Source organism: Pygocentrus nattereri, chromosome 12, assembly GCF_015220715.1.
Source record: "Pygocentrus nattereri isolate fPygNat1 chromosome 12, fPygNat1.pri, whole genome shotgun sequence".
Classification (NCBI taxonomy): Eukaryota; Metazoa; Chordata; class Actinopteri; order Characiformes; family Serrasalmidae; genus Pygocentrus; species Pygocentrus nattereri.
The window spans coordinates 13,001,090-13,028,496 of record NC_051222.1 but is presented as its reverse complement, the minus strand read 5'-3'; the positions used below and the strand labels follow the sequence as shown (position 1 = coordinate 13,028,496).

General features: G+C 39.3%; 2 protein-coding genes across 2 annotated transcripts in view; both read right to left on the bottom strand.

Annotated features, from left to right (window-relative positions):
- trpc5a (transient receptor potential cation channel, subfamily C, member 5a) overlaps nucleotides 1-1,941 on the bottom strand; it is a 58,410-nt gene extending 56,469 nt beyond the window's left edge. The window contains exons 1-2 of the mRNA XM_017717735.2: nucleotides 1,739-1,941; nucleotides 1,144-1,375 (exon numbers count right to left, since the gene is read on the bottom strand). The gene's annotated coding sequence lies outside the window, so the exon portion shown is untranslated. The remainder of the gene's footprint in view (nucleotides 1-1,143; nucleotides 1,376-1,738) is intronic.
- Nucleotides 1,942-19,086: 17,145 nt separating this feature from the next.
- zgc:174945 (uncharacterized protein LOC793867 homolog) lies at nucleotides 19,087-21,851 on the bottom strand. The gene is made up of 3 exons (XM_037543255.1): nucleotides 21,744-21,851; nucleotides 21,232-21,561; nucleotides 19,087-19,580 (listed from the first exon to the last, which is right to left on the bottom strand). The coding sequence occupies exons 1-3, from the start codon at nucleotides 21,820-21,822 to the stop codon at nucleotides 19,471-19,473; spliced, it is 519 nt and encodes a 172-aa protein (XP_037399152.1). The 5' UTR covers nucleotides 21,823-21,851; the 3' UTR covers nucleotides 19,087-19,470.
- Between the last annotated feature and the right edge of the window lie 5,556 nt (nucleotides 21,852-27,407).

The following is a 27,407-nucleotide window of genomic DNA, read 5'->3' as shown; positions in this document are numbered from 1 at the left end:
GGAGCTCTAGGGGATATGATTTAATCAATTTCCAAAGACGTCAAGTCAAATTAACCCTTCTTTACTAGTAGTTAGGCAGAGGACTGAAAATGTGCTCTATAGAATAATACTGTGTATGCTGTAGACACATTTATGTGGGTACATGGACCAGAAAGACTCTTAGCACCTTCTTATAGTGTTGCTCACACCTATGTTTCTTCCTCTTACCAGAATCCTCCTGATACTAAATGAACAAAATCTCATCATTTCACCTTCCCCCATCTCTCAGCAGCACACACTCACTCACACACACACACACACACACACACACACACACACACACACACACACACACACAAAGTCTGCATAGATAAGTGGAAACTCTCCAGCTGTAGGCTATGCCAGGATATCAATACAATAATTACAATGCAGGGATAAAAATGCCTCTCATAAGCCTCTAGCCAAGCTTGGCAATTCACTTAGACACACTTCATTATATGAAAACATGGAAGAGGGCTTTGTTTACATAACCATTGTCATGTGGGGAAACTCATATCACCACTGCAGCATTACCAAGTCAACTCCAACCAATCTGAGTGCACACACATACACACACGCACACACACGCGCACACTCTCTCTCTCTCTCTCTCTCTCTATATATATATATATATATGTGTGTGTGTGTGTGTGGGGGGGGGTGTGTGTATGTATATCACACACACGGTTTGCATTGCTGCATAGTGAAATGTCTTATATGCTGTTGTGTTGTATGGAATATGGAAATAATGTAAATGAAATGTATATATATATATATATATATATATATATATATATATATATATATATATATATATATATAAATTAACATTCTAACATTAACATTACCATTATGGTGTAAATGAGGCTTCTCGACACGTGAGAGCCACAGAAAGTCATTTTTGAATCCTCACCTCTCAGGTACCCAATTCATCTCCGTCTGCACTACAATATTTTGAGTACTTCAGGCTATGACTGGCTAATTCTGTTGCATAAGCAAATTAATAAGGGACAACTGCTGACTGTAAACTTTAGAGCCCCTTCCACTGGCTTCTCTTACAAAAGCATATTAGAAGAAGACAGAGATTATGAAATGTGAGCCCACGTTTCACAGTAGGTCGCTTACCTGTTATTCCTGTGGCTTTCAGACTCTCTCTCGAAACAAATAGGGCTCCTCACGACGAAATATTCCTCACAGGGCGTGGAGTGGGCTCTGTTTCACATGAGAGATGCTGATATTGACAGTTTGTCAGCGAGAACCTCATACTGCCGCATGGACCCGATGAGATGCAGCTCGCACGCTTTTCTCTCTGCCAGTCTCTCTCCCGCACACTCGCTTATGCACACGTTACCCTACGCTTGGCGCACACACGCACACACACATACAAGGGAATTGAAGTGAGCACCCCTTAGTTTAATTTGATGCACCCCCCACCACCTCCACCCGCTGAACTGCCTGTCGCATTAAGCCCCTGGTAGTTTCATTTTGCGTAAGAGCGGAAAGATGACGCCTTTACATATTTTAAAGGGTGAAATAAAATGCTCTTGCCAAACACAAGGCTGGAGTCTTTGTATTCGCCTGCTTCTTACTGGAATTTTTCGTTCCACCTTGAACGGTGCAGCAGCTACACTATGTCGCCCACAGGGGCCAACATGTAACTGCTGCACCATTTAAGGTGGTACGGAAAATTCGAATACGGTCCTGGCGAATGAGACGCTACCTCACGCACGCAGGCATACAGTGCAGGTGTCTTGATGTTCGGTTTATTGACGACAGACTGGAAGACTGCAGTCTTTCACGAAAAGCAGACCAGCTGTCTTCGCTGAGCTGACAGCAGCAGCAGCGGTGGCGTTTCCTCGCGGTTGGCGTGGCGGTTGTGAGGATTCCAGCAGGCGCGTGCTGCGGTTGTCATGGTGCTGGAGGAGCTGTGGATGCGGTGCCTGTTGGTCGGGCAGCCTCCATTTACACCGAACTGGAATCAGAGTCGTACTCATTAGGTGTTCGGTGTTCCTTCTTCCCTAAATGTAGCATTATCATTCGTGGTCACATTTTGCTGCTAGCTCTGCTAATTAAAGAGGCTGAACAGGGTTGAAGGGGAAATTCCACGGATATTTTAAAAAATTATCCATATTTCAGTCGTTGAGATGTACACTATATGGACAAAAGTATAGGGACACACTTTTTAATCATTAAATTCAAGTGTTTCATTCTGTCTCAGGTGTATAAAATGAAGCACCTAGTCATGCAGCCTGCCTTTACAAGCATTAGTGAGAGAATGGCTAGATCTACAAAATTTGAGCATGGCACCATTGCAACAAGTCAGTTTGCAAAATTTCTTCTGTCCTAGATATTCCATGATCAACTGGTATATTAGAAATGGCAAGCAGTTAAGACACTACTCAGCCACGAAGAGTCAGACCACGGGGTCACCGAGTGCTGAGGCGCATAGTGGGTAAAAGTTGCTCTGCTGATTCAATAACTGCTCCTCCTCTGGCAGTCAAAGCAGCACAAAAACTGCATGCTGGGAGCTTCACATCATGGGTTTCCATTGCCGAGCAGTTGCATGAAAGCCTTACATCAGCAAGCACTATGCCAAGTATCTGATGGAGTGGTGTAAAGCACGCCACCACTGAACTCTGGAGCAGTAAAAACATATTCTGTGGAGTGTCGAATCATGCTTCTCTGTCTAGCAGTCTGATGGACGAATCTGGGTTTGGCAAATGCCAGGAGAACATTACCTGCCTAACTTCATAATAATGCCTTTGGTTTTAGAATGGGATATCTTAAAAGCTCCTGTAGGTGTAATGTGTAGATGCTCCAATACATTTGCCAATATAGTGTGTCTTTTAGAGTGTTTTGATGGAAAGTGGTTCATTCTAGAGAAACCCACTGACATTTCTTTACAATAGTGGTGACAGGAACTGGGAGTCCCAGTGTCTACAAAACTAATGTGATTGTGATGTTAATAATATTAAAATAAGTTTTCTTACTGTTTTGCCTTAAAATGCCCTGCATGTACCTCTCTGCCATTAATGAATTAAAAAATGTACACATTTTATGCAAAACCTTATTTCAAGACCATCACCAGATGATGTCTTAGGCATCAGGCAACTAATTTGGGTTATATCTTTCATTGTGAGATAGCTTTCAAAATTTTGAACTAAAAAAGCCTCAGACTGTTTTTCTAGAATGGCGCGTTATCCATCTAGCTACTCAGCAGCTGTTTGTTCAAATCATCTTATTACACAGAAACTTTGAAACACAGCGGAATTCCACTTGAAGGAATTCCAAATTCCTTTTCCATTGTGGCAGGCTAAAAAGAATCAAAGCCAGCTTTTCAAAACTCTCCTTGATTTCTAAAGTAGGCTAATATTGTTTACAGCACCTTCTGAGTATGCATTTACATTTAATGGCTCTAATGAGCTCCGTTCTTCAAAGTAATTCCTTTTTTACAAGCAGAAGAGCTGAGCCATTTTCCCTGTCATCAGCTGTACATGAGCACTACTTGCATACATTAATGGTGCAAATAAATAGAGTTTTTAAATGTTTGTTCATGTTACTGACAACTGGTTCTTTTAGACAAATCAGAATATATAATTTTTCAAATATGGAGAGCCTGTTTTTAATACAACAACTACATATCAGTTCCTCATAGCTGCTTAGTCCAAATCAAGGTTTTCTGTAATTATCCAGGTATATTTAGTTTCATTCCTGGAGGGCCAGCAATCTGCACAGTTTGGCAATTTCCCTGTTCAAACTCACACACTAAACAGATGAGTTCAATGAGTTGTATTCAAGTAGAGAAAATTTTCTGTTTCAGTTTCAAGTTTATTTGTCATTTGCACAACATGTCAGGATATTTATGCATTGAAATGCTTGTGGTGAGGCTCAGATAATCACTCTACAGAAAGTAAATAAGCAAAGAAAAATAAACAAATTGGAATATATTAAATACACACAAAATCTAGAGAAAACATACACAACATATAGAAAAATATACACAAAATATTCTGTTCACAAAAGCAAGTTAAGGCTGTACACTCCTTAAAATAATGGTGCATCCAAGGTGGCCATGAAAAATTCCTTAAGAGCAACAGGAAAAAACCTTGAGAGGAACCAGGAAACAAAAAGGGCAATCCATCCTCCTCTGATCATTACGTTTTGCTTTTATTAAACATTTTTAAAATGCTTTTTCACAATTTTATGTACTGTTTTACAATGAAATTATACTTATATACCAACATTTAAGACTAATTTTGCAGCAAATGACTTTAGTGTACCAATATTCAGAACATTGATACCTTAGTGTCATAGTAAAAATAAAATAATGTTGGCATAGCATAATTGAAGACATGTCATGAAAACGTTAAAATTATGCTGATATGTTGGATTATTTGTGCCCTACACACTGTATGTCATGGTAATTCCAGAAACTGACAGAAAAAGTTCTGTCATGGAACTAAGCTATAGAGAGTAGGAAAATATGTTTATAGCATTCTTCTGAATAATAAGAAGGAGCACATCTCCGTCTTCTTTGTTGGTATTAGGCTTGGATGGAGGGTCAGGCACCCAGTCAGGTGTAGGGTATAGGTCTGGTGGATCCACATAGGGGTTGTCGTCATCAGTGACCATAATCATCTGATATGTGTGTCTCGAATCCTTCTTCATGACAGCAGTCTCAATTAGTCTTTCCAGAAGTCAAATCTAAAGGCGGTTGTGTTTCCTTCCATAATGATCAGGGTGAGCTCCTTCCCATGATTCAAGTCTGTTAGTATCAGCAACATATGCGCTGAGCAAAATATTTGGTCCTTTGAGCGTCTGTTCATTCTTGGGGAATCTGTCAGTATCTCTATCTCTACTGCACACTTTTGCACACTTCTGTGTCAGGAGTGTCTACAGGCAATGTTTCTAGGTGGTAAACGTGGTTCTGGCATATAGATGTGAGCTTTTACCCTCCTTGATGTATTTTGGTGCTCAGAATGTGGGGAGGCCCAATCAGCACTCATCCCACCTCAACGGGGCTCCAGCACACCCTCTCTACCACTGGAATGCATCTTCAGTGCGCAGATGTGGTGGATTAGTTCTCCACTGGGCCAGTACCCCAATTCTTACTACATGCAGGACCCTGTGAAGAAAGTAGGCACCTGGTGACATGGTCTCTGATCTCCCTGGTCAGAGCCTTCGCTGGGGTTTATGTTGACAGCTGGACACTGGAGCTCAGATCCGGAAAGCATCCACACCAACTGATTGAGTGACATCTAGGAGGCTGAAGGTTCCGGCTTTGGTACTCGTCTGCAGTGACCGTGCACCCATGTAGTCCTTCCTTCCACCTTTACAGTTGATTGGGTCATCCTTGGCACCTCAGCTTGTTCCACCTGGCTCATTGGAAGTCCTTCACTACCACCCAGTCTCCCAGTTTCAGGTCATGTAGGGGTTGTGTGGCTGGTCGGGAAGTGCAGCTTTCACCTATTTGTAAATAGAGTTCAGAGTAGAAGACGATGCATAATAAGACAACATTAGTTCATCACACATGACAAAAAAATTGCAATATTTACTTACTGCTGCTACCATAGCCCCTTTTGACGCATGGTCCTTCCTATGCGACAACATAGCAAAGTAAGGAAACATGCATTTGGGTAGGCATGGGCGGCTCTCAGGGCACATCCACACACCATCTTTCTGAATGCAACCCGCTCTCTTCCAAGTTGCCCATTCCTCTGCCGTAGAACATTTTTGCAGCTCAGTTACCTTCAAAGAAAGAGTTTGTATCAGAATCAGAATACATTGCAAACATTTCTTGGTTCTGAGCAGCTTGTTTTGCTCAGGGTCAGAAATTTCTTTTGGAAGTTGGATAGCATCCAGAAGAGCCAAAACAAAGTGGTGGTGTGCAAAATGTATGTCTGAGCTAGGCTTGAAGTTTCTCTGTTTCCAAATTGTGCCAAAATCACAAAGCCATCACGGCTATTGGTATAGACAATTACAGACTTGGACTCAACATATTACAGGTTAGTGGCTGTAATGTCATGTGGATCTCCATCCTTTTCTGTGGGAAGAAGAGAGGCAGGGTTAAGAGTTGTACATCTCTTAATTGTGATATTTGGCATATCAAGCAACACAGTATTGTGCCTTAACGACCTCTGTGTGGACAGTATGACTTTATGTTCTGTGAGAAGCATGAAGACTGCATGTGGCACCAGCAAAGTAAGATCTGAATATCCTACCAGGTCTTGTGAGGTGGTGACCACCTTTTCTGCAGCTGCTACAGCCCTGAGACACGGGACAGGCCTGCTGCTACTGGGTCTAATTTGCTAGATATACGCCACAAGTCTCAGCCTGTCCCTATGTGTCTACAGCAGTACAGAGAACATACATCCATTTTTCTCATCCACAGTTTGTACAAACAGCTTTGTTGTGTCAGGTAGACCCAAAGTGGGAGTAGACTGCAAGCCCTTTTGCATATTTTCAAGTGCTTTGTCAGCTTCTGGGGTCCACTGGACCTTTGAGGAAGCTGTGAGATTTGGGGCATGGACAGTCTCTCTAATTGGTGCCTCCAGGAGTGAGTAATTTGGAATGAATGACAATATGAGCACATGCCTAAAAATGAGAGTACCTGTTTATTGGTACTTGGCTTCGGAATCTTTGAATGGTAGAAAGTCAGTCTGTAGACAGTTTCTTCCCTTCTGCTGAGATGTCCTAGGAACCTGACTGATCTTTGGGTGAACTGCAGTTCAGAAAGGCTAGCTTTGTGGCCCTCTTTAGTGAGGTGTTGCAACAATGCCGCAGTGTCTTGCTCACACTGTTCTCTAGTTGGCACACAGATCATCAAATCATCCACATACTGCAAAAGTATGGTTCCAGGCAAAAAGGATAGTGAGTATAGGCTGTGTTTGAGCACCAATTGTGAGGCTTTCACAATATCCTTGGCATAACCGAGTACATGTATATGGTTTCCTGTCGAACATAAAGGCAAACTGAAATTGTCTGTCTTATGGGGGAAACACTGAAGAATACATTGGCCAGATTGACTTCCAAAAATCATTGCCTATCCCCAGGAACTTGACTCAGAATTGTGTATGAATTTGGTGTGTCTGGGGTTCATTGTACCATGGCCAAATTTACTGCCTGCAAGTCTTGTACAAACCTCCATTCGTCGGGTTAAGGAGGTTTTCAGGCCCTTTCTTATTTCATTTTATTTTATTATTATTATTATTTTAATTATCAGGAAAATTGGTGTTCGAACTGGTTAATCAGGTCAGGGAACAATTACCCCTGCTTTTAATAGGGAGTGAAACACAATTCTGATCCTTTCCACAGCTTCTGGTTTCAGTGGGTATTGTGCTTGTCTAGGCTTGTAGTCTGATTTGTGCATGATCACAACTGGTTCTGCACCTTTTATTAGATCTACATCATGTTTACGTTTTGCCCACAATTCAGGAGGTACCTCTAACAATTTAGGGTGAATTTGTTCTGTGGGTTTTTCTGGAACCTTGGTGTGTACATCACTAGCCATGTCATTTGGTGTAAGTTCAATTCTCTGCATCCATGGGCCTATTGCCTTCCGTTTAACTGCAGCTGGTTTAGCTAGGGAGATGTGTGGGGCTGAGTGTTCCACACAAAACATTTGCTTCTGATTACACTCACAATTAAGCTCATCTGATCCAGTGAGTTCAACTAGGCATGCACAGAAATCTTTATCCCAGTAGAGTCCTGTTATTCACAATCTTTTATTCAGAACACTGCAGTTGTTGAGATTATATACTCATGAAATTCAGCCATTTGTATTACTGAGTGGGTTGATCCAACCCATTCTCTCAACTGACAGAGGTATACATGGCAGTTGGGAAAAAGGAAAAGCTGTGTATGTGTTATGTGTGTGTTCTTGGTCTACCCCTCCCATTCTCTGTCACCTCACCATCCCTGTCCTCTGCCCGTCAGTCAGCCTAGGCTTTCTCTTCCTCCGTCCACTCTGTCGTGCAGTCTTTGTCAAAGTGTCCTTTATTTCTTTGCAGTTCCAGCAGATCATGTCCTTAGGATTCAGTCTGTGTTGGTCTTCGCTTCATTCTCCCTCATGTTCTCTTCCCCTTCCACGTCCTCTTCCTTTTTTTCTCCACCAAATTTAACACACTGAGAAGAGGATGAGGGCTTTTCCTCTACTTTTTATTTCTCTTATGAGCCTCGTCTAACCACATTCCATATACCTTCCAATCTCCCTAAAAGCACTTCCGTAATTTCTTACATTCTACATTTACAATTACAGCATTTAGCAGACACTCTTATCCAGAGCTTTGTCTATGAAAGTGGCTTCGCTAGTTACCAATAGGTTAGAGAGAAAGCCAGTCCTGAGCTCAGGTACTGCTAGAAACAAAAAGTCACTTTTGATACCCAGAGAAAAAGGAACAGAGTTGAACACACAACAGTGCAATACAATAAAATACAACACATAAGTGGAGTACAATACATTACAATCAATACTTAATTCAGTGCTCATTTAAGTGCTGTATAAAGAGATGTGTCTTCAGTCTGCATTTGAAGACAGCATGAGACAGTGGGAGTTCGTTCCACCACTTGGGTGCCAGTACAGAGAACAGTCTTGGTGCTTGTCTTCCACTTGTAGGATGGCCGGTCAAGCCAAGCTGTACTCGAAGCTCGAAGGGCTCTTGGTACAGTTCAAGATTTCACCATTGCCATCAAGTAGGTAGGGGCTGGCACACTTTTGGCTTTGTAGGCAAGCATTGGGGTTTTAAATCTGTTGCGTGCAGCTACAGGAAGCCAATGAAGGGAGCGCAGCAGTGGGGTGATGTGGCTGAACCTGGGGAGACTGAAGACAAGCCATGCTGCCACATTATGGATGAGTTGCAACAATATTAGGTCCTATGTAAGTACAGTCTCCTTTACATTCTGTCTTCTCACTATTTTTCATTGTTTTTTTTCCTGTTTTGTTGAGAATTTAGTTATTCAAAACCTGGATTTGTTTCACCACCAACAGACAAAAAAAGTCTATAAATTATATTTAAATTGTCAAATTTTGTGTTCTCAATCTGATCAGACTGACTGGAGCGGTCAGTTTTCGTGAAATCCATGTGCCTTATTTTATCCAAAAACAAGGAAAATCAACCTAATGCGAATAATCTCATCCCCCTTTTACGTAAATGGTAATTCATGGTAATTCCCAAAGTTCACTGTCATGGAAATGCTGACAGCATAACAAATCACACGTTTTGATTTCAAACTTTCAACTTTCAACTTTCAAAGTGTTTATTGTCATATGTACAGAGGAAACAGGTTTCCTTATATACAATGAAAAGCTTACTTTGCTCCTCGCTAAGAATGCCAGATATAACATTAAGAATATAAAGAGTATATATACAACCATATATATTAATCAAGAAATAGTGCAATGTATAAATTACAGTGGTATGGGTAAATAGTGCTGTGCCTTGCCGGGAACATGATTATCTGCAGCAGAAATGAGTAGTAAAGTGCGATAGTGCAATTGTAAACATGTGCTACAGTTAAAGTGACAGTAGTTGCAGGTTATTCCTGAGGAAAGAGTTCTTTACCAGTGGGATACACATCACACGTCTGTACCCAAGTCTGGCAGACCGAAGTGTGAATAGTTATTTCTGGTTCAGAACTCTGATTGCGGTGGGGAAGAAGGAGTTCTTTAACCTGGAGGTCTTGCACATCATACTCCACTATACCTCCGTCCTGAGGGCAGAGGTTTGAACAGTCCGTGCTGGGGGTGGGTGGGGTCTTTGATGATGGAGGCAGCTTTCCTTTGGACTCTGTGGTTGTAAATGTTCTGCAGAGAGTGCAGTGGAGAATTTGTAATCTTCTCTGCAGTCTTCACCACTCTCTGTAGGCATTTACGATCCATCATGGTCAAGCTGCCGTACCACACGGTGATGCAGCTGGTCAGGAGGCTCTCAATGACGCAGTTGTAGAAGTTGCTGAGGATCACCGGAGACATCCCAAACCTCCTTAGCCTCCTCAGGAAGTACAGCCGCTGTTGAGCCTTTCTGACTAGCTGCTTGGTGTTCAGTGACCATGTGAGGTCTTCACTGATGTGGACACCCAGGTATTTAAAGCTGTTCACCCTCTCCACCTCGAGCTCCCGGATGAAAAGTGGCCGATGAGGTCTCCTCTCCTTCCTCATGTCCACTATCAGCTCCTTTGTCTTGTCCGTGTTGAGGATGAGGTTGTTATCATCACACCATGACACCAGTCTGGTCACCTCCCTCCTGTAGGCTGCTTCATCTCCACCAGTGATACGTCCTATCACTGCTGTGTCGTCAGCAAACTTCAGGATGATGTTGTCCTTGTGGGAGGCGACACAGTCATGGGTGAACAGGGTGTAGAGAATAGGGCTGAGGACGCAGCCCTGTGGAGTGCCGATGTAGGTGGTGATGCTGGCTGAAGTCCTGTTGCTGATCCTGACAGACTGGGGCCTGCCAGTCAGAAAGTCCAAAAGCCAGTCACAGAGGGTGCAAGAGTTTAGCAAGAGTTATTTATTGGGGAAATGTAAGTGATATAGACCAGAGAGTAAAGAGATGAGAGTGCACACTCTGAAGCGGTCTCCCTTACATAGGGGTTTTATACCTCAAACTGAGTGTTGGCTAGGTACCAAATAAAGAAAGGATTTGACAGTTGCTGTTATCAGTCTTTAGCAGATTTCTGTTAATATGGCCATACAAGGTTGTGAGTACATGAGGGCATCTTTAGGTCATGCTGTATGCTGTACAGCATGACCAGAGATGCTCAGACTAGAATACCTTATGAAAGTGAAAGTACTGGCAGGATGGCTGACCTGGCACTTCTTCAGAGGACAAGGTATTTTGTCCATGACCTTTTGCCTGTACATAGTCTTACACTCTGCAATCAATAAAGTAAATACATTTAATTAATACAATTTCCATAAAGCTGCTCATTCAAATCAAGTGAGTGCCGACAATTGGTTAACTGATGTGGGTCCAGTTTGGAGTGATCCACGGTGGACTTGTGTCAGGTTATCTGTGGGCGAGGCCAGTGATGTACTGGCCATCCAAATCTTTTGAGGGCCCACAATGGGCAATAGGATGTTGGCCCTCTGTAGAGCAAACACTGCCCAATACTGCCCACCCAAATCAATTAAGGGCCTACAATGGGCAAAATGATGTGGGGCCAAGTGTGGAGTGACCCAGTGGGCCTGTGTCAGCCTATCTGTGCAAGACCAGTGGTGTACTGTCCAACAAAAACCCCTTAGGGTCCACTGTGGGTTCAATGATGGGAACCAACTGTTGACTGACTCACAGTGGGCCAATTCAGGGTTAACTGTTGGCCCTAGCCCACACAGCCCACAGATAGCCCTCAGCAGGCCCACACGGACATTATTGCATGGTCCCCTACCACTGCAGCTTGACAAAAGAGCAGAAACAGCAATAAGCGGCTGCATTGTGGCTTCATCTGCGTTAAACTTAATTAGTAGAAAGTGCAGTTTAGAGAAGGTTGTGGTTGAAGTTTGTCTTGCTTCATTTTACCACAAAACTGCAGCTGCACTGATTGACTTCCAGCCGTTTGTTGATTAAGATGCCCCACTGTAAAGGAACGCCACAGTGGCCTCACAATGCACTCAAATCCACATGAAATCTAATGAGCATTTCTATCCATTACAGCACAAATCTAATAAAACCAAAACCCATCAGACAGTTTTAAAGAACTAGCTAGTATTCCTGTGCGCAGGACAAATAAAATAGTCTGTATCTACTACATTTATAATGTTTGCGCATAAAAGAAAAAGAAAACGAGGGAAAAAATGAAGAAGTCGTTGCTATGAATAAAAAAAAAGAAATTAAAGAAAACGTGCATACGATTATAAGAATAGGAGAGAAGGAACTGTTAATTGTGGTAACAAATTAAAACTGTCACCACGAATAGTTATTAAATTAACAGGAATAAAGCCATAGGTTGATAAACAGACATATATAACTGAGACTCGTACAGTGGACAGTGATGAAGCTGAAGTTAGCAGCTTATTCTCTTTTACCCTTTCCACCTTAAATGATGTAGCAGTTACGTTCAGACCCCGGTCCAGGCGCGAACTGTTACTACTGCACTATTTAAGTTTTAAGGTGGACTTAAAAAAACCGTCAGTCTCGAGAGATCAACCAGCGAAGCTACTTGAATTTGGTCCCAACGTCATTCAGTCTGATACAATAGGCAGCTGTATAGAGTTTATCACATTTGCTTCAAGTCCTTCAGTCCGTTATCAACAATTTTTAAAAATTTTATTTAAAGCTGTTCCTTAAAGTAAGTAGTTTTCTCCCTTTTTAAAGTGTGGTGAGCAGGCGCAGGATTTATGGTGAAGGTGCTGCTGCAGTGTTTGTTGTGTTAATGTGAATTCAGCTTTCTGGGTGATTTTGTTTAAATAGGGAAGTGTTTGAATGACGACTGATTTTAGGAATAGGAGGCTGTAGCCTGATGAAATGACATTGCGGGACACCAGCGGGTTTTGAAATTGTATCTACAAAGTTGGTCTACCCACTTTGTGGGTATGCGAGTTTGGCATGGTCTGGCCTATGCGACTCCCTACAAATGTCCCTCGCCTGCTTAGCTAACACAGGAAGTACGTTATTTAAAAAATATTTGAGGAATGCACACTGTTATCATTAAAATACATTATCATATATTGTCATTTATCACATATTTACCTGTTCAACAGTAGGAACAGTGCTGCTCTTTTGCTTTCACCTGCCTGGATATTTGATGAGGTTTAATGTCTTGTCAGAATCTGCAGTCGTCTTTATCTTACTATCGTTTTAGTGCCAGTAGTCTGCTGAGAGATCATGTTATGTATGTATTGCTCCATATCAACAATAAGGGTAATATCCCTTTGGCCTCCTTTAAGGCCTGACTATGTTTGTTCTATGTACTTCATTATTTGTAAGTCGCTTTGGATAAAAGCGTCTGCTAAATGTAATGTAATGTAATGTAATGTAATAATATCAGATAAGCAGTGAGAATTTTTGCAACCATATTGCAAAAATAACCATATATTTTGAGATGGTTAACATGTGAGATGTTAAAGATGTTATAGATGACAAAAAATGTTACAAACTTAATCTTGTGTTCTAAAGTTTAACTATATAAACTATATAAACCATTGAAACTGAAACTAAGATCTGCAGCAATGCCTTCTGCTCAGAGTTCCCATACCCCTACAAGACATGCACAGGGCTGAGAGTGTGATCACTAACATAATCAAAACCACTCTAGTGGTAAGAGTTGCTCAAGTAAATCTGAAAGTGTGCTTGCATGTGGACCACCACCATTAGCAGTTTCACAGCGAAACACATTCTCCTGTCTACATATCACATCTTACCTATCCTGTCACATTCAAAAGTATTCTCTTCAAAAAGTTTAGGCTTCTCCCCATGGAACAGTTCCTAACATGAATAACGTATGACCCATACTGGGCATGACTGAACTGATCCACAAAGATGACAAATTATTGTGCTCCTCAAGAGCATGCCTGGTAGCCAATGCTAGTTCTTACAGCACTGGAGCTGTGCTGCTGCAGAAAAATGAGGGGACGTGGAAATTATTTTCTTTTCAAGGCCTCTCGCTGAGGCACAACAAATGTGTACAAATTGCTCCACCTGAGCAAGTGAAAGACTGTCTGTATCTAAGGTTCTCCCTACAGGCGCAAAGCCTTTTGGGGTGTAAGTAGGCTCCAGGGCATCAGATTAATTCCCTGCTTAGGTTTTCTTTTGAGTTTCTTCTTGTCCCAGGAAAGCAGTTTATATTAGCAGATATGCTTTTGCAAGTGGTTGTCCTGCACCATCCCGCAAAAGATGAAGAGATTAATGAAAGCAATCTTTGTAGTTGTAATCACAGCCATAGTCCATACCACAGATCACAACCTCCAGCTGATTGCTACACAGCAAAAAGCAGATCAAGTCTGCCCAAAAGGTGATTTAATTCTCTCAGCCAGCCTGGTTTAGGAAGAAACACCTTCCATATGAACTAGATCCATGCTGGAGAAAGCAAGATGACAGTGGCAGATGATTGTTCTACTACTATGATAAAATTAGCTAATACTAGAAATTCTACATAAGAGATAGTGAAATGCCATTCTAGAAAGCATAGAGTTGTTTGGTGGTCATGTCTGTTTTTTCAAGAGTAGAAAATGAAAAACTGCCTGAACACAGAAGAGCCATTGCTGCTCACTTTGCAATAGGCTACCACATGACCTTTCAGTTGAGATTATAAATTATATCGTTTTGATTTAAAAAAAAAATGTTTCAGGCTATTTTGTTTTTTATTGACAGCAACCAAAAAAGTGCTCATCAAATGATGCCTCAAGGATGTAACCAAACTTAGTACACAGTCATATGCATAATTTAAATTAATCTTGGTCATATTAAATGTTTTGTTGTTGACTGAAACTAAGATTCAATTCAATTCAAGTTTATTTGTATAGTGCTTTTTACAACAATGTTGTCACAAAGCAGCTTTACAGAAGTTTGAAAACATACAGTTATAACACATCCCCCAGTGAGCAAGCCAGAGGTGATGGTGGCAAGGAAAAACTCCCTCAGTCTGGAGGAAGAAACCTTGGGAGGAACCAAGACTCACAAGGGGAGACCCATCCTCTTCTGGTCAAACAGTATTTACAATTTAATAAGCTAAATACCAAATAAAAGCTAAGAGGACCTCTGTTTGAAGACTGCAGGGTAAAGCTAGAAACTGCACTGGTCTTTATGAAAAAGGAGTGAGCTGAAACAGTCCCATCCTATCTCAATGCTGGTACATCTGGATGGCACAGTGATGTAATTGAGGGTGTTGCAGTTCGCACAAATGAACAGGAGAGTGGGTTGGTGATGGTGAGGAGAAAGCCCTGATGGTTAGTCTTCCAACAGCGTTCAGCAGGATGGGAGGGAAGTCATTATCTCAGGAAGAGTAACGAGACGAAATTAGTTCTCCTCAGGAGTATGACTGTAATAAATATGATTTCCCCCAGAGTGTGGCTGGTGACTCTGGCTGATCTAACTCTAACAGCATAAACTAAAAGGAGAGAACCAGAAGGTAACATAGATATGAGAGGACCCTGAGACACTGGGACCCACCATCAACAAATCTGTGTGATCGCGTGAAGTCAACAGCAACACCAACATCTCAGTTTACCATAAGCCTCTATGTCCATGAACCCCTGGATCTCCTGCCTTTATCTAAAGGCAAAGGCTAATTATCAAAAGCGAAACTAAACAAATATGTTTTCAGTCTAGACTTAAAGCTTGAGACTGTGTCAGAGTCCCGAACAATAACTGGGAGATTATTCCACAATTTTGGGGCTTTGTGAGAAAAAGCTCTTCCCCCCCATTGAAGTCTTCTGAATTTTAGGAACCAGTAGAAAACTAGCATCCTGTGATCTGAGTAAACGAGGTGGTTCATAATGGGAAATAATACTTTGCAGGTACTCCGGTGAGAGACCATCCAGGGCTTTATTCGTCAATAAGAGAATTTTGTAGTCAATATGGAATTTGATAAGAAGCCAGTGTAATGCTGATAAAACTGCGCTGATGTGATCAAATTTCCAGGTTTTAGTGAGTACTCTGGCTGCAGCATTCTGAACTAATTGAAGTTTCTTTAGGTTCTTGTTGGAGCATCCTGACAACAATCCATTACAGTAATCTAGCCTTGAAGTTATAAAGGCATGTACCAATTTAGGGATGTCATGTAGGGATAACGTATTTCTTAACTTTGAAATGTTTTGGAGGTGAAGAAACGCTGTCCTTGTAATATTACCTGTGTGTTGATAAAACGTTAGATCTGAATCAATCATCACACCAAGATTTGTAGCTACTAAACCAGGTATTACAGAGAAGTCAGCAAGATTTAACATTAAATCTGAGCATTTATTCTGAGCAGCCTTTGGGCCAAGAAGGAGAACTTCTGTTTTATCTGGGTTTAAAAGAAGGAAATTCTGCAGTATCCAGTTTCTTATATTACATATATATTCTTATATTCTTTTACACAATCTTCTATTTTATTTAATCTGGATTTATCATCTGTTTTGGCTAATTCCATTTTTATTTATAACTAAGCCTAATGGTAACATTTATAACATGAATAACAGAGGACCTAAAAGAGAACCTTGTGGAACTTCATATTTCACTTTTGTATAATTAGATGATATATTATTTAATTGTATGAACTGAAACCAGTCTGTGAGGTAGGATGTCACCCAGGATAACACTGTTCCTCTAATTCCAAGCATGTTTTGTAGTCTGTCTAAGAGAATAGAGTGATCTATAGTGTCAAAAGCTGCACTTCGATCGAGTAGTACCAGCAGGGATACAACTCCTTGATCAGAGGCAAGAAGAAAACCATTTGTTATCTTAACTAGAGCTGTCTCTGTGCTGTGGTGGGGCCTAAAACCAGATTGGAATTTTCCATATATGTAGTTGTATGTAGATAGGAACAGAGTCACTGGGCTACAGCTTTTTCTAAAATCTTAGAAATAAATGATAAGTTGGAAATACATCTGTAGCTTGACAATTCACTGGGGTCAAGATTTGGCTTCTTTCAAAGGTTTAATCACTGTTAGTTTGAATGATTTGGATACATGACCTAGGCTAAGAGAAGAATTACTTATTGTTAAAATGGGTTTAATTATAGCTTGTAGTACTTGTTTAAATAAGTTTGTTGGAATCATATCAAGTGTGCATGTTCCAGAATTTGAGGAAGATATTACTTTTTCTAGTTCTGACTGCTGAAGTGGACAAAATGTTTCCAGTCTGTCTTCTATAACCACATTTTGTGTTGTTTCAGCCAAACCAGATAATGGGTAGGTTACTGGTATCAGTTGAACTTTTTGTCTAATATTCTCGATTTTATTGTTATTGAAAAAGTCCATGAAATCATTGCTGCTATAGTTGGCAGGTGTTTGAGGTTCAGATCCTGCCCGGTTTGTGCTAAGTTTTGCGATAGTGCTAAATAAGACTCTAGGATAGTTTTTGTTGATTTGGATAAGTGAGAACAGGTATGCTGAGCGTGTTTTGATAAGTGCCTTTCTGTACCTGCTAAGGCTGTCCTTCCAAGCAGAGTGAAATACTTCCAGCTTGGTTAGTCGCCAGCTTGGTTAGTCGCTCTAATTTCCATACTGTCTGTCTTAAGGTGTGTATTTCATTGTTGTACTATGGAGCGAGCTTTTTCTGTTACATCATTTTATTTTTTATAGGTGCAATGTTGTCTAAGGTTGATCCGAACATATTTTCTAGGCAGTCTATTAATCTGTCTAACTCTGTTGGGTCTGCTGTGTTCTCAAAGTAAATATTAAAATCTCCTGCAATTATGCTAGGTCTGCAACAAAGTCACTGGATTCTTTTAAGAATTCCAGAAAAGGTCCTGGTGGCCTATAAATACTAATTAGGTTAAGTACGCTATTATTTGTGGTTGGATTGGTTATGTTTATGAAAATAATTTCAAAAGAATTGAAAGTGAGACTGTGTTTCTGTGAGACTGTGTTTTAATTATTTTTTTTTATAAATGACACATATACCACCTCCTTTGCCAAATAGTCTAATAGGGCTGTGTACATAATTATAACCTACAGGGGTGGCTTCATTTAATGAGAAATATTCATCAGGTTTAATCCATGTTTCTGTGAGACATAATACATCAATTTTATGATACATTATTGTATCGTTTACAATGAGAACCTTAGAGTTGAGTGATCTTATATTAAACAAAACCAAACCTTAGTTCAGAGATGCTGCAGTTAGACACTGGATCTAATATTTTTATATTAATTAAGTTGTTTAAAGAAACTGATGGAGTTTTCTAAGTTTATGTTTAATTCGGGGCGAGGGGTGAACACCGTCCCACCCTACGAGACCAGACTTCCCCTCAAACTTGTACCAATTATCTATAAAGCCCACATGATTTTCTGCACACCACCTTGACATCCAGCAGTGTAGTGCCCAAAGCCTGCTGTAAGCTTCATCACCCCATCATCTTGGAATAGGGCCAGTATGGGCTATTTTAACCACCTCTTTAATATTACTCTTAGTGACTTCAAACTGCTGCATACGAATATCATTGCCACCTACATGAACCACTACCCTCAAATATTTATTCTTTGCTAATAGCTTAAGGCTGCTGCTAATTAACTGGCACTTCTCAGAAACTGAACCACTATTGATATCACTAGAGCTGGAGAGAGGATTATCACTATACATTCACCACAATCCACACAAGTAAAGACAGTCATAGTAGAGGATAGAGGTACTTACTTCAGTGGATTTAAATCTTACCACCAGCATGTGTTGGAAAGCTAAACTGTAGTCTTCACTCTCTGTAGGAGGTAATCCTGTGAAAATAGCCTGTAAGGGTCTACGGATGGTTAGTAGACAACACATCTAGGCAACACATCATAAATGTAGTGCACAGTTTGACTGTATTTGCAGAGTTTAACACATTATGAAATAAAACATGCCTATAAAATGTTCTATAACCTTTGCACAGGCTACATTTTATGGTTTTTTTTGTTTTGTTTTTGTTCTGTTTTTTGTGTTTTGCATCAACAGCTAATTGTATATTAAAATGTGCAAAAGTGTGCTCTCTGGATAGAATGTGTACTTGTTTTCACTTAGAACATAAACAAAACATGTAATCTCTGACTAGGAGTGCCCGAACCTAAATTTGACTGTGCCAGAGCACTGTCTGTATTACAGCGGGTCCACATTATATGTATAAAATGTCTAAGAATGTAAAGACATGACTCTGTTAGCCATGATGCTTTAGGGTGAATTCTTTCTTACAGCATCTGCTCAGCACTGCATACTCATGTGGTTTTCTGAATTTCCTGTTTTGAAGGTCAGAGGTACAAGCAGCTAGAAGACATGACATAAGCTGTCTCATATAAAAAGCTGCACTTACATACAAGATGCTCGTGTTGAATATGGTATGCTAAGACCTGTTGGCTTGGCGCAGTTCCTTTATCTTTACTCAAAACATGACTACAAGAATCTACAACATATTTTGCTGATGGCCTAATCAGAAGGAGATGAAATGAAATCCTGAAAGTAGTTTTTATGGGGTTTTTTTTGTTGTTTATTTTTTGAAAACCTAAATAAAACTTGAAAACAGCTTGTGGCATTGACCCATGAAATTAGACAAGCAATCTAAATCCAACATACCTCAGCACAAAAAGGAAGAACCCCAATGTCATTGTACAGTGTTAGCATCTTAAAATAAGTTTATTAAGTTACTGCATATATTGAGAAAGTAGCACATACAACGATATCTTCATAATACAAGAAAAGTCTATTTAATAACTTAATGTCTTGAGTAATTTCATTTTGGGTTTTAACGTTGGTGCGCAGAATATGATGGCTTCTTTGGTGGACTCTGAAGTAGCTCACTTGATAAGTTCTTTGCAGCACAGGAACTAGTCATCTGAAGTGTTTAAAGTCACATTTCAGGGATCCATGAAAGAGTGAAACTGACTACCAGAAGAATCATATCCACACTGCATCGGTCACTCTGATTCTGACCATTCTCTTGATTTTTATTAGGATTTTCTGTAAAGCAGACATGATATTTGTTATTGATTGCTGAACTTAGAAGAACTTTCAAAACAGGGTTCATCTGAACAACAGATAAATCGGTGAATAAAATGGTTTTAAAAGTAACACATTCCACAGGAAGTCCACACTGTGTCACTTAGGTGAAAATACTTAATGAAACCTATCTGACTGCTTTTTTGTTACATTTCAGTGTTACTTCTAACATTATTTAAAACTGGTGGTGTTCCAAGTACAATCAAGAGCTTGGTATCTAACTGCACCCTTTATCAAGTACTCACAGAGTCTGCATACAGCAAATGTTTTGAAGAAGCCTTCAAATAAATGAAAACCATAAGTTTGCAATACAGGTCAGAAGCAGAAAAAAGTTATCTGATTAAAGTTATTTAATCCAGATGTACTCACACAAAACTGAATAATCTTACTTTTATTATTGTTTGGATGGTGGCCAGCTTCCTTAAGCATACTGTGGTGTATTCAAATAGGAAATCCACCAGTTTTTCAAAATTCTCCATAACTATATTGTTAAGATTTTAACAAAGTCATTCAGAGAGGTTTGCTCCATTTTAGAGAGACCTACTGAGCCAGAATTTTTTGCAGTGATCTTAACAGGAACTACACATCTTGTCTTTAATGCCTCTAAAAGCTACATCACACAGCTATAACATGTAATAGTTATAAATATGCTTACTGATGCCAAATATTATCTCAAAAGTATTGTTTACAATAGTTTACAAAGTTTAACATTTTATACATATTTTTAAGAATGATTCATAGTTCATGCAGTGCCCCCCCCCAAAAAACTTTTTTTTCTTAACCACTATTTTACCATTAACGTCATTATATATAAAACCTCAGCATACACATTAGTTCACTGATCATTTTAGAAATGAAATAAAATAACTGTATTTGCATTGCATATATGTTTCCTATCACCACAACTGAAAAAATGTTGTCACTCAGTTTCTCTACAATTAACAATTTCACATCAAATTCTTGTGACTAAATTATGCATGTTTCCTCTGTAATTGAAATATAGATGCTGTATTGCTTGCTGTTTCAGCTTGAAATGTTTTCAAAAAAAAATAATAAAGTCAGTTTTGGCCACAAGTGATGTTATGGTTTATCAGAATTAACTTCCAGTCCCACATCTATCCTTATACATAAGACATTACGGACCTAGTAAAATAATCCCAGATCAATGAAATCTTATTATTCTCAAATAAACCAGAAATTTTAAAATCACAAAACTAGACGTTTTTCAATGGAAACCAATATGGTTTGCTCATAATGCCTGTTTTGTTACACATAAAAAGGAACATGTAAGCATTTAAATTCCATTTAGTAATAACATTTTATGCTCACATTCAGTTACAGTCCTAAAAATAAAGGAGTCAAAAAGGGTTCTTTGAGTGATGCCACAAAAAAAACACTTTTCATTCCGTAAAAAAAAACCTTCCTGATGATGGTTTTTGTAAATGTTATGTAAATAACCTCTGTATAATATAAAAGTTCTTTACCAGCTGAAGGTGTTTCATAGTAAGCCCAAGCCAAAAACATTTTTTTAAATAAAAGTTTTAAAAAGTAATAGAAATATTAGTTTCTTTTATAGCTGTTACGGTTTTTAATCATTCGTAAGAAAGCTCACCTGTTACAGTCAGGTTGAGGAGACGTCCCATGGCTGAAGTTCCAGGATGTTGGCATACTGCAGTGCACTGATACAATGCAGTGTCATTGCGAGACATATTCTTAAACTGAATAAATACATCTCGCTGTATGAGTTTGTCCATTTTAGTCTCATTAATGTGGATCAGGTATCTGTCAGGAGTAGTGAGTGGCCTACACCGCTGCTCTGCTAGCAAGCACCACCAGGCCTTAAGGCCTTTACAGTGCACTTCACTGTATTCCACTGAACATTTCATAGTCAAAAACTGTCCCTCCATTGCCTTTAGGGGCTCTCTTGAATATTTCACATTCACTGCAATATAAAATGGAGGAAGTCAAACAAGAAACAGTTACAAAGCCATTGTGAACCTTTTAAACGTTAGAGATGCATTTCAAACAAGAACTATTTGAACAAAAAATCATACTTTTGAGCATTTCTCAATAATACTACTGCGTTGAAAGAGTTTAAAGCAAAATAGAATGAGCAGGACTTACCAATTCTGTCCTCCATAGATGACCGTCTAAAAAAAGCAATCAGGAACAAGAACAAAGCAGCGGAGCAATAGGTCGTCATGGCTGCTCTGCTTCAAGCTGTGAGAGAACTGAAATAGCTGTCCTAAACGAGTTCCTTCCACCAAGCAGGGGCCACTTCCTCTCATCAGACCACTCTGAAAAAAAAAAAAAAACTTGCAGAGAGCGCAGAAAGTCTAGTGTCATTTGCAGGTAGGCATCAAATGATCTGAAAAAAAGGGTCTGTTTGCTTCATCAATTTTGAACAAAATGTTACGTAATGTAGTTGATCTTACGTCTGTGCACAGCTAAAATAGAGCTTGTGTTCTGAATTTAGTTGAGAACAATTTTTGTGAGAGCTTTATTATTCATTTCATCTGAGCTACTTGTCTGTGTGTTTCGTGTGTCTAAACAAAAAAAAAGGTTCCTTCAGCACATATTGTGACACAGAGGCCACAAGACTGTAACTTGCTGTCTGCAAAGTTTCAAAAGATGGTATATGATGGCTGTCTGTGTAGAGCCATAACATTATGTCATCAGAAACCGATAGTAAATAAATTTATATTTCACATTATGGTGTAGTTTGAAATATTATTATTATTAGTAGTTGTTGTAGTTGTTGTTGTTGTTATAAAATGGATTATTGCCCCTGGAAATTTAAGAACTTGAAATGAAACCATTCATGTCTAGTTCATTTGCTACTTGTTGCTTGAAATATAATGGATTAATATTTATGAGCAGTATATATGGATGTTCATATTAAAGTGTTGGCCTTTCCTTTTGCCTTCAAAGCAGACTTAATATTTCTTGGAAAGCTGTGATTCATGTTCAGAACATTTTTGGTTTTGACAGAATAAAGAATAGTAGGAATCAGGCAGCATGGATCCAAGGCTTTCTTTTTGATGTCAAAGATGGAAAAACCTGTGAAATCCCTGTATGTCATTTACTCAAAGTCTGTATCATACAGATGTTTATCATATGCCATACCCAGAGGGACAAGGTGAAAAAAGTCTGCCTATTGTGATCAAAATTTGAATGAATAAACAAATAAATTAGTGGCTTGAAAAACTATATCAAGTCTACTCGAAAGAGCTTTGTCTACGGAAAGTCTTTGTTGTGATGTAACATCATGTGATGGAAAATTGACAGAAAGATTGAGGTTGAGTAATGCACGCCAAGCATGTTGTCTTGGCGATGATATGATACATGACATGAATTTGATAATATGCTGTAACTTTCCACACACCTGTGTGTAATATTTCCTGAACAAGTTCAGAAACCAATTTTTTAGCATCTTCAGCTTCTGATTTGGGTATTCCAGCCATCAGGGGTTCATTCAGAGATTAATTCTCTTTTCTTTTTTTAAACCTGTTGCTTCATAGTGATTGTATTCTTGTTGTCCCTGCCATCCTCTGTCAGCATAAAGAAGTAAGAAAATACTGCACAATAAAAATGGCATAATAACAAAATACAGAAGGCATGAGAGGGGAAGACCAACTACGTGATACTCAGTCAGCTGTGTGGTCAGTGAAATAAACTTTTTTTAATCTTAGTTGTGGTTTAGGCTTAAACACATGTTTAAACCTGAATGAATCACATGGATTCTTAAAGTTGCTGTGTCCTGAACGCAAATGCAGTGTCTTTTAAAAATCATACATTTGCCACTAGATGTCGCTAGTGGCAAATGCCTGAGGTTTAATTTGGACCTGCTACAGATAAGGGCCTGGCTAGGTCAGTTTCAGGCCTCTTATATGTCGTTGGATATATTGTGTAAAACATATTACATGTGTGAGACGTATATACGAATAGACAGATCTTCTATGTGGCAACTAAAACAAATGGTCATATATATATATATAGTGTGGGCTAAAAGTCTTTTAAAAAAAAAAACATGAAACTTGAATGGTTCATTGTATTTATTTTTTGAGACATTTTAAGACTCACATAATTAATCTTATACTAGAACACAGACACAAAAAAAACACATACACTTTCGCCTGCACAGAGTTTGGCAGGAGTATGGACAAAGGGGTGGATTGTGATATTTCTGGAAAATAGGATTTTAGGAGTAATTTCTATCAGACCTATGCAATATTTGCCATATCACTCATTACTGTGGACAGAATTTTTACTTTTTTTTTTTCTAAAGCAGTAAGCCATGACGCCCCTCATTATACATGCCAGGATATGGACCTCCACTTCACATTGTACCTAAAACCTGTTAAATTTAGAAAAATTACTACAATACATGTCTGTGAGTACATTATTATGTTTACTAAATACGGTGGTCAATAAATAATGTACTAATATTAATGACAGACATTGACAGAGAATTCATCAGCCAAGCAATGTAGATTGTTAATGGTAACATTTTAATAACAAATTAATTCTGTAAGTTTGGCTTCAAACATTGTTCAGTAAATCAAATATTAGATGCAGAGCCATAATTTTTAGTAATATAATGTAGTTTAATAGTAGCACATTTTAACGGTTCAATAAAATGCTTGTAACTGGCGAAATATCTGGTTCCAGCCAGAGGAAGAACATCAAGGCCAAAAAGGAGCATAAAGTGAAATATTGTGAAATATTGTCAAAGCGAAACCTTACTTCAAAATTACATATAAAAATTCAGAAGATGTGCAGGTTCACTGGTCATGTTAGATAGTTGTCACACTACTCAGTTCTTCTGAAGCCTCCAATCAACCTGTAAACTGCAACTCCCTTGATTCATTTGGTTCTGATGCCACAAGCTCAATACCTACCAATCAGAAACAGTTGCACAGATGTTTTTCCCCTGAGTTCTAACTGTCTTCACATGTTCTCACTAACTCTGTTCATATATATATATATATATATATATATATATAAAAATACCTGTTTAGTATTAGTTTCCCTTTGCAAAGTATAGCAATGAGACTTTTTGCATACCGAGTGTTTTTCCTGTTTTTGCCTATTGTGTTATTTGACCCTATTTTTTTCTTGTTTGCTCTTCTGGATTCTCCTTTGGACTTCTGTTTGTTTCTCTGGCCCTTGACCCTCACGTGTTTACTTACTTTGCCTTGTAGTTCTCTATGTGCATGTTTATTGACCTCGCGGTTCTGACCTGGCCTGGGTTGTTGACCACTCCTTTGGTTTGCCCTATTGTAAATAAAACCTATTTGTTTTACTTCCGTGAGCATCTGGTTCATGTAACAGTAGTAAAATTTATATAGTAAATGGTTATATTGGTGCTGTAGACATAGCAAAACCTGGTTCCTGTCACCACTATTGTAAAGAAACCAGGTAATCATGTCATCAGGAAAGAAATGATGTTCAAAGAGAGCAAACTGGCATGCTCATGCTGGCTTGAAACTAGTAGGATCTCATAAACACATTTGGTGTCACTAATTAAAAATCAGGCGAAAAAATAACATTTTATTACTTTTTGAGCAGTCTAAAATTGTGGATGTTAGAAGTGATAAGATTAGATTAGATTGCACTGCACTCTGTATTGTAGTTTGTGTTGTATCTTATTGTTATTGTATTGCATTGAATGGCACAGAGTTTTGCGTTCAACTCTGTTTCTTTTTCTCTTGGTGTCTGCAGTGACATATTTGTTTCTAGCAGTATCTGAGCTCAGGACTGTCTTTTTCTCTAAGCTATTGGTAACTAGCAAAGATACTTTCTCTAGATTGACAAAGCACTTCTTGTAAGTCGCTCTGGATAAGAGCGTCTGCTAAATGCTGTAAATGTAAATGTAAATAGATTAAATTGTTGCATATTTCCAAAGTTATTTAATAGTTTTTGCCATTTCATGCCTCTGGTGTTTCTGCCCCCCCCCCCACGACCCTGACGGAGAAGCGGCTTAGAAAATGGATGGATGGATGGATAATGTTTCATTATAGGTGAGGCTATAAAGTACAGTATGTTTACTCTGCTTAGAGTTAATTGTTCTATGACTCATGTGTATGTGTACCTTTCAGGGCTAGTATTCTCAAAGCAATTATAAGTGAGAGGTGTAAGATCTAAGACCAGGCCATGGTAACAAGGAAAGTGGCAAACAACCAAAAATAAGGAAAAGTACAAGGCTTGGCAACTGGACTCACATGCAGGTTTAACCAATGATTAGGAGGAGTTTCTTGGGCAGAGTGAAGACTATAGAGGTGCAACTGCTCATCACCAAGAGGGAGGTAACTGTGGCAGAACCACCCCCTCTTTAAGTTGTGGCTTCATTAGCAAAAAAATCAACTATTGGGAAACTGGGAGCCATGACAAAGGTGATAGGAGGGACCAGGTGCACAGTTGATGCAGGTTGCTGGACCAGTGTCAACTTGGGTAAAAGAAACAGAAAAAAAAACACTGGAGCAATGAGGTCTGGATTTGCAAGGCCAACTTGAGCAATGGAGACCAGAAGAACAGGGTTTACTTGTGCAACAGAGATGGGAGAAGAATAAACCACAGAGGTAGATACATGTAAACAGGATACATGAAGTGTTGGCCTTCTGTCCTCCATTTTGTATATTTGCCACACTAAATGGTTTAAGACCTTCATATAAAATGTAAAATATGATAACATGAGTGAAAGGGTTAACTCTGGTTTCTGAGGGAGAACACTGTCCAAGGAGACCCTTCCTAACAATGAGGAACCACAAAACCTTTTTTTTTAAAAAAAAAGTTTATAGCACCTATATTGCCCATGTGGAAAAAAATACTCGCCCCTTAAACTTAGTAACTGGTTGTGCTACCGTTTTAACAGCAACAACTGCAATCAAATGCTTCTTTTAACTGGAAATCAGTCTTTCACGTCACTGTGGAGGAATTTTGTCCAAATCTGCTTTATTTCAGCCACATTCAAGGGCTTTTGAGCTGCCCATTTAAGGTCTTGCCACAGCATTTCAATGGGGTTCAAGTGAGGCCAGTACAAAATCTTAATTTTGCTTCTTTTAAACCATGCAGAGATGGGCTTGCTTTGGTGTTTCGAATTGTTGTCTTGCTGCATATCTGGAAGTGTCACTTGCTCAATTGTTCTTGAGTATCAGATCATAGACTGATGACAACAATTCATGGTTCCAGTAATTATGGCAAGTCACCCAGGCCCCAAAGTACCAAAGCATTCCTAGGCCATCACACTACCACCATCAAGTTTGACTGTATTATGTGCTTATTGTTGAAGTGGAAATAGTTCCACTTTAGACTCATTAGTCCACAGAACGCTATTCCAAAGGGGATAAAACTATTCCAAAGGGAATAAACTTTATTGTTTTTTGCAAACATTCACTAATTTTGAATTTGATGCCTGCAACATGTTCCAAAGAAGTTGGGACAGGGGCGTCTTTACCACTGTGTTACATCACCTTTCCCTTTAACAACACTCAATAAGCGTTTGGGAACTGAGGACACTAATTGTTGAAGCTTTGTAGGTGGAATTCTTTCCCATTCTTGCTTGATGTACAACTTTAGTTGCTCAACAGTCCGGCGTCTCCATTGTCGTATTTTGTGCTTCATAATGCGCCACACATTTTCAATGGGAGACAGGTCTGGACTGCAGGCAGGCCAGTCTAGTACCCGCACTCTTTTACTACGAAGCCATGCTGTTGTAACGTGCAGAATGTGGCTTGGCATTATCTTGCTGAAATAAGCCGGGATGTTCCTGAAAAAGACGTTGCTTGG

Coding starts and splice junctions, on each gene's coding strand:
- zgc:174945 (XM_037543255.1), bottom strand. CDS start 21,822: ATGACGACCTATTGCTCCGCTGCTTTGTTCTTGTTCCTGATTGCTTTT. Junction 21,562..21,743: donor ATCTATGGAGGACAGAATTG/GTAAGTCCTGCT, acceptor TTTATATTGCAG/TGAATGTGAAATATTCAAGA. Junction 19,581..21,231: donor CCTCAACCTGACTGTAACAG/GTGAGCTTTCTT, acceptor TCTGCTTTACAG/AAAATCCTAATAAAAATCAA.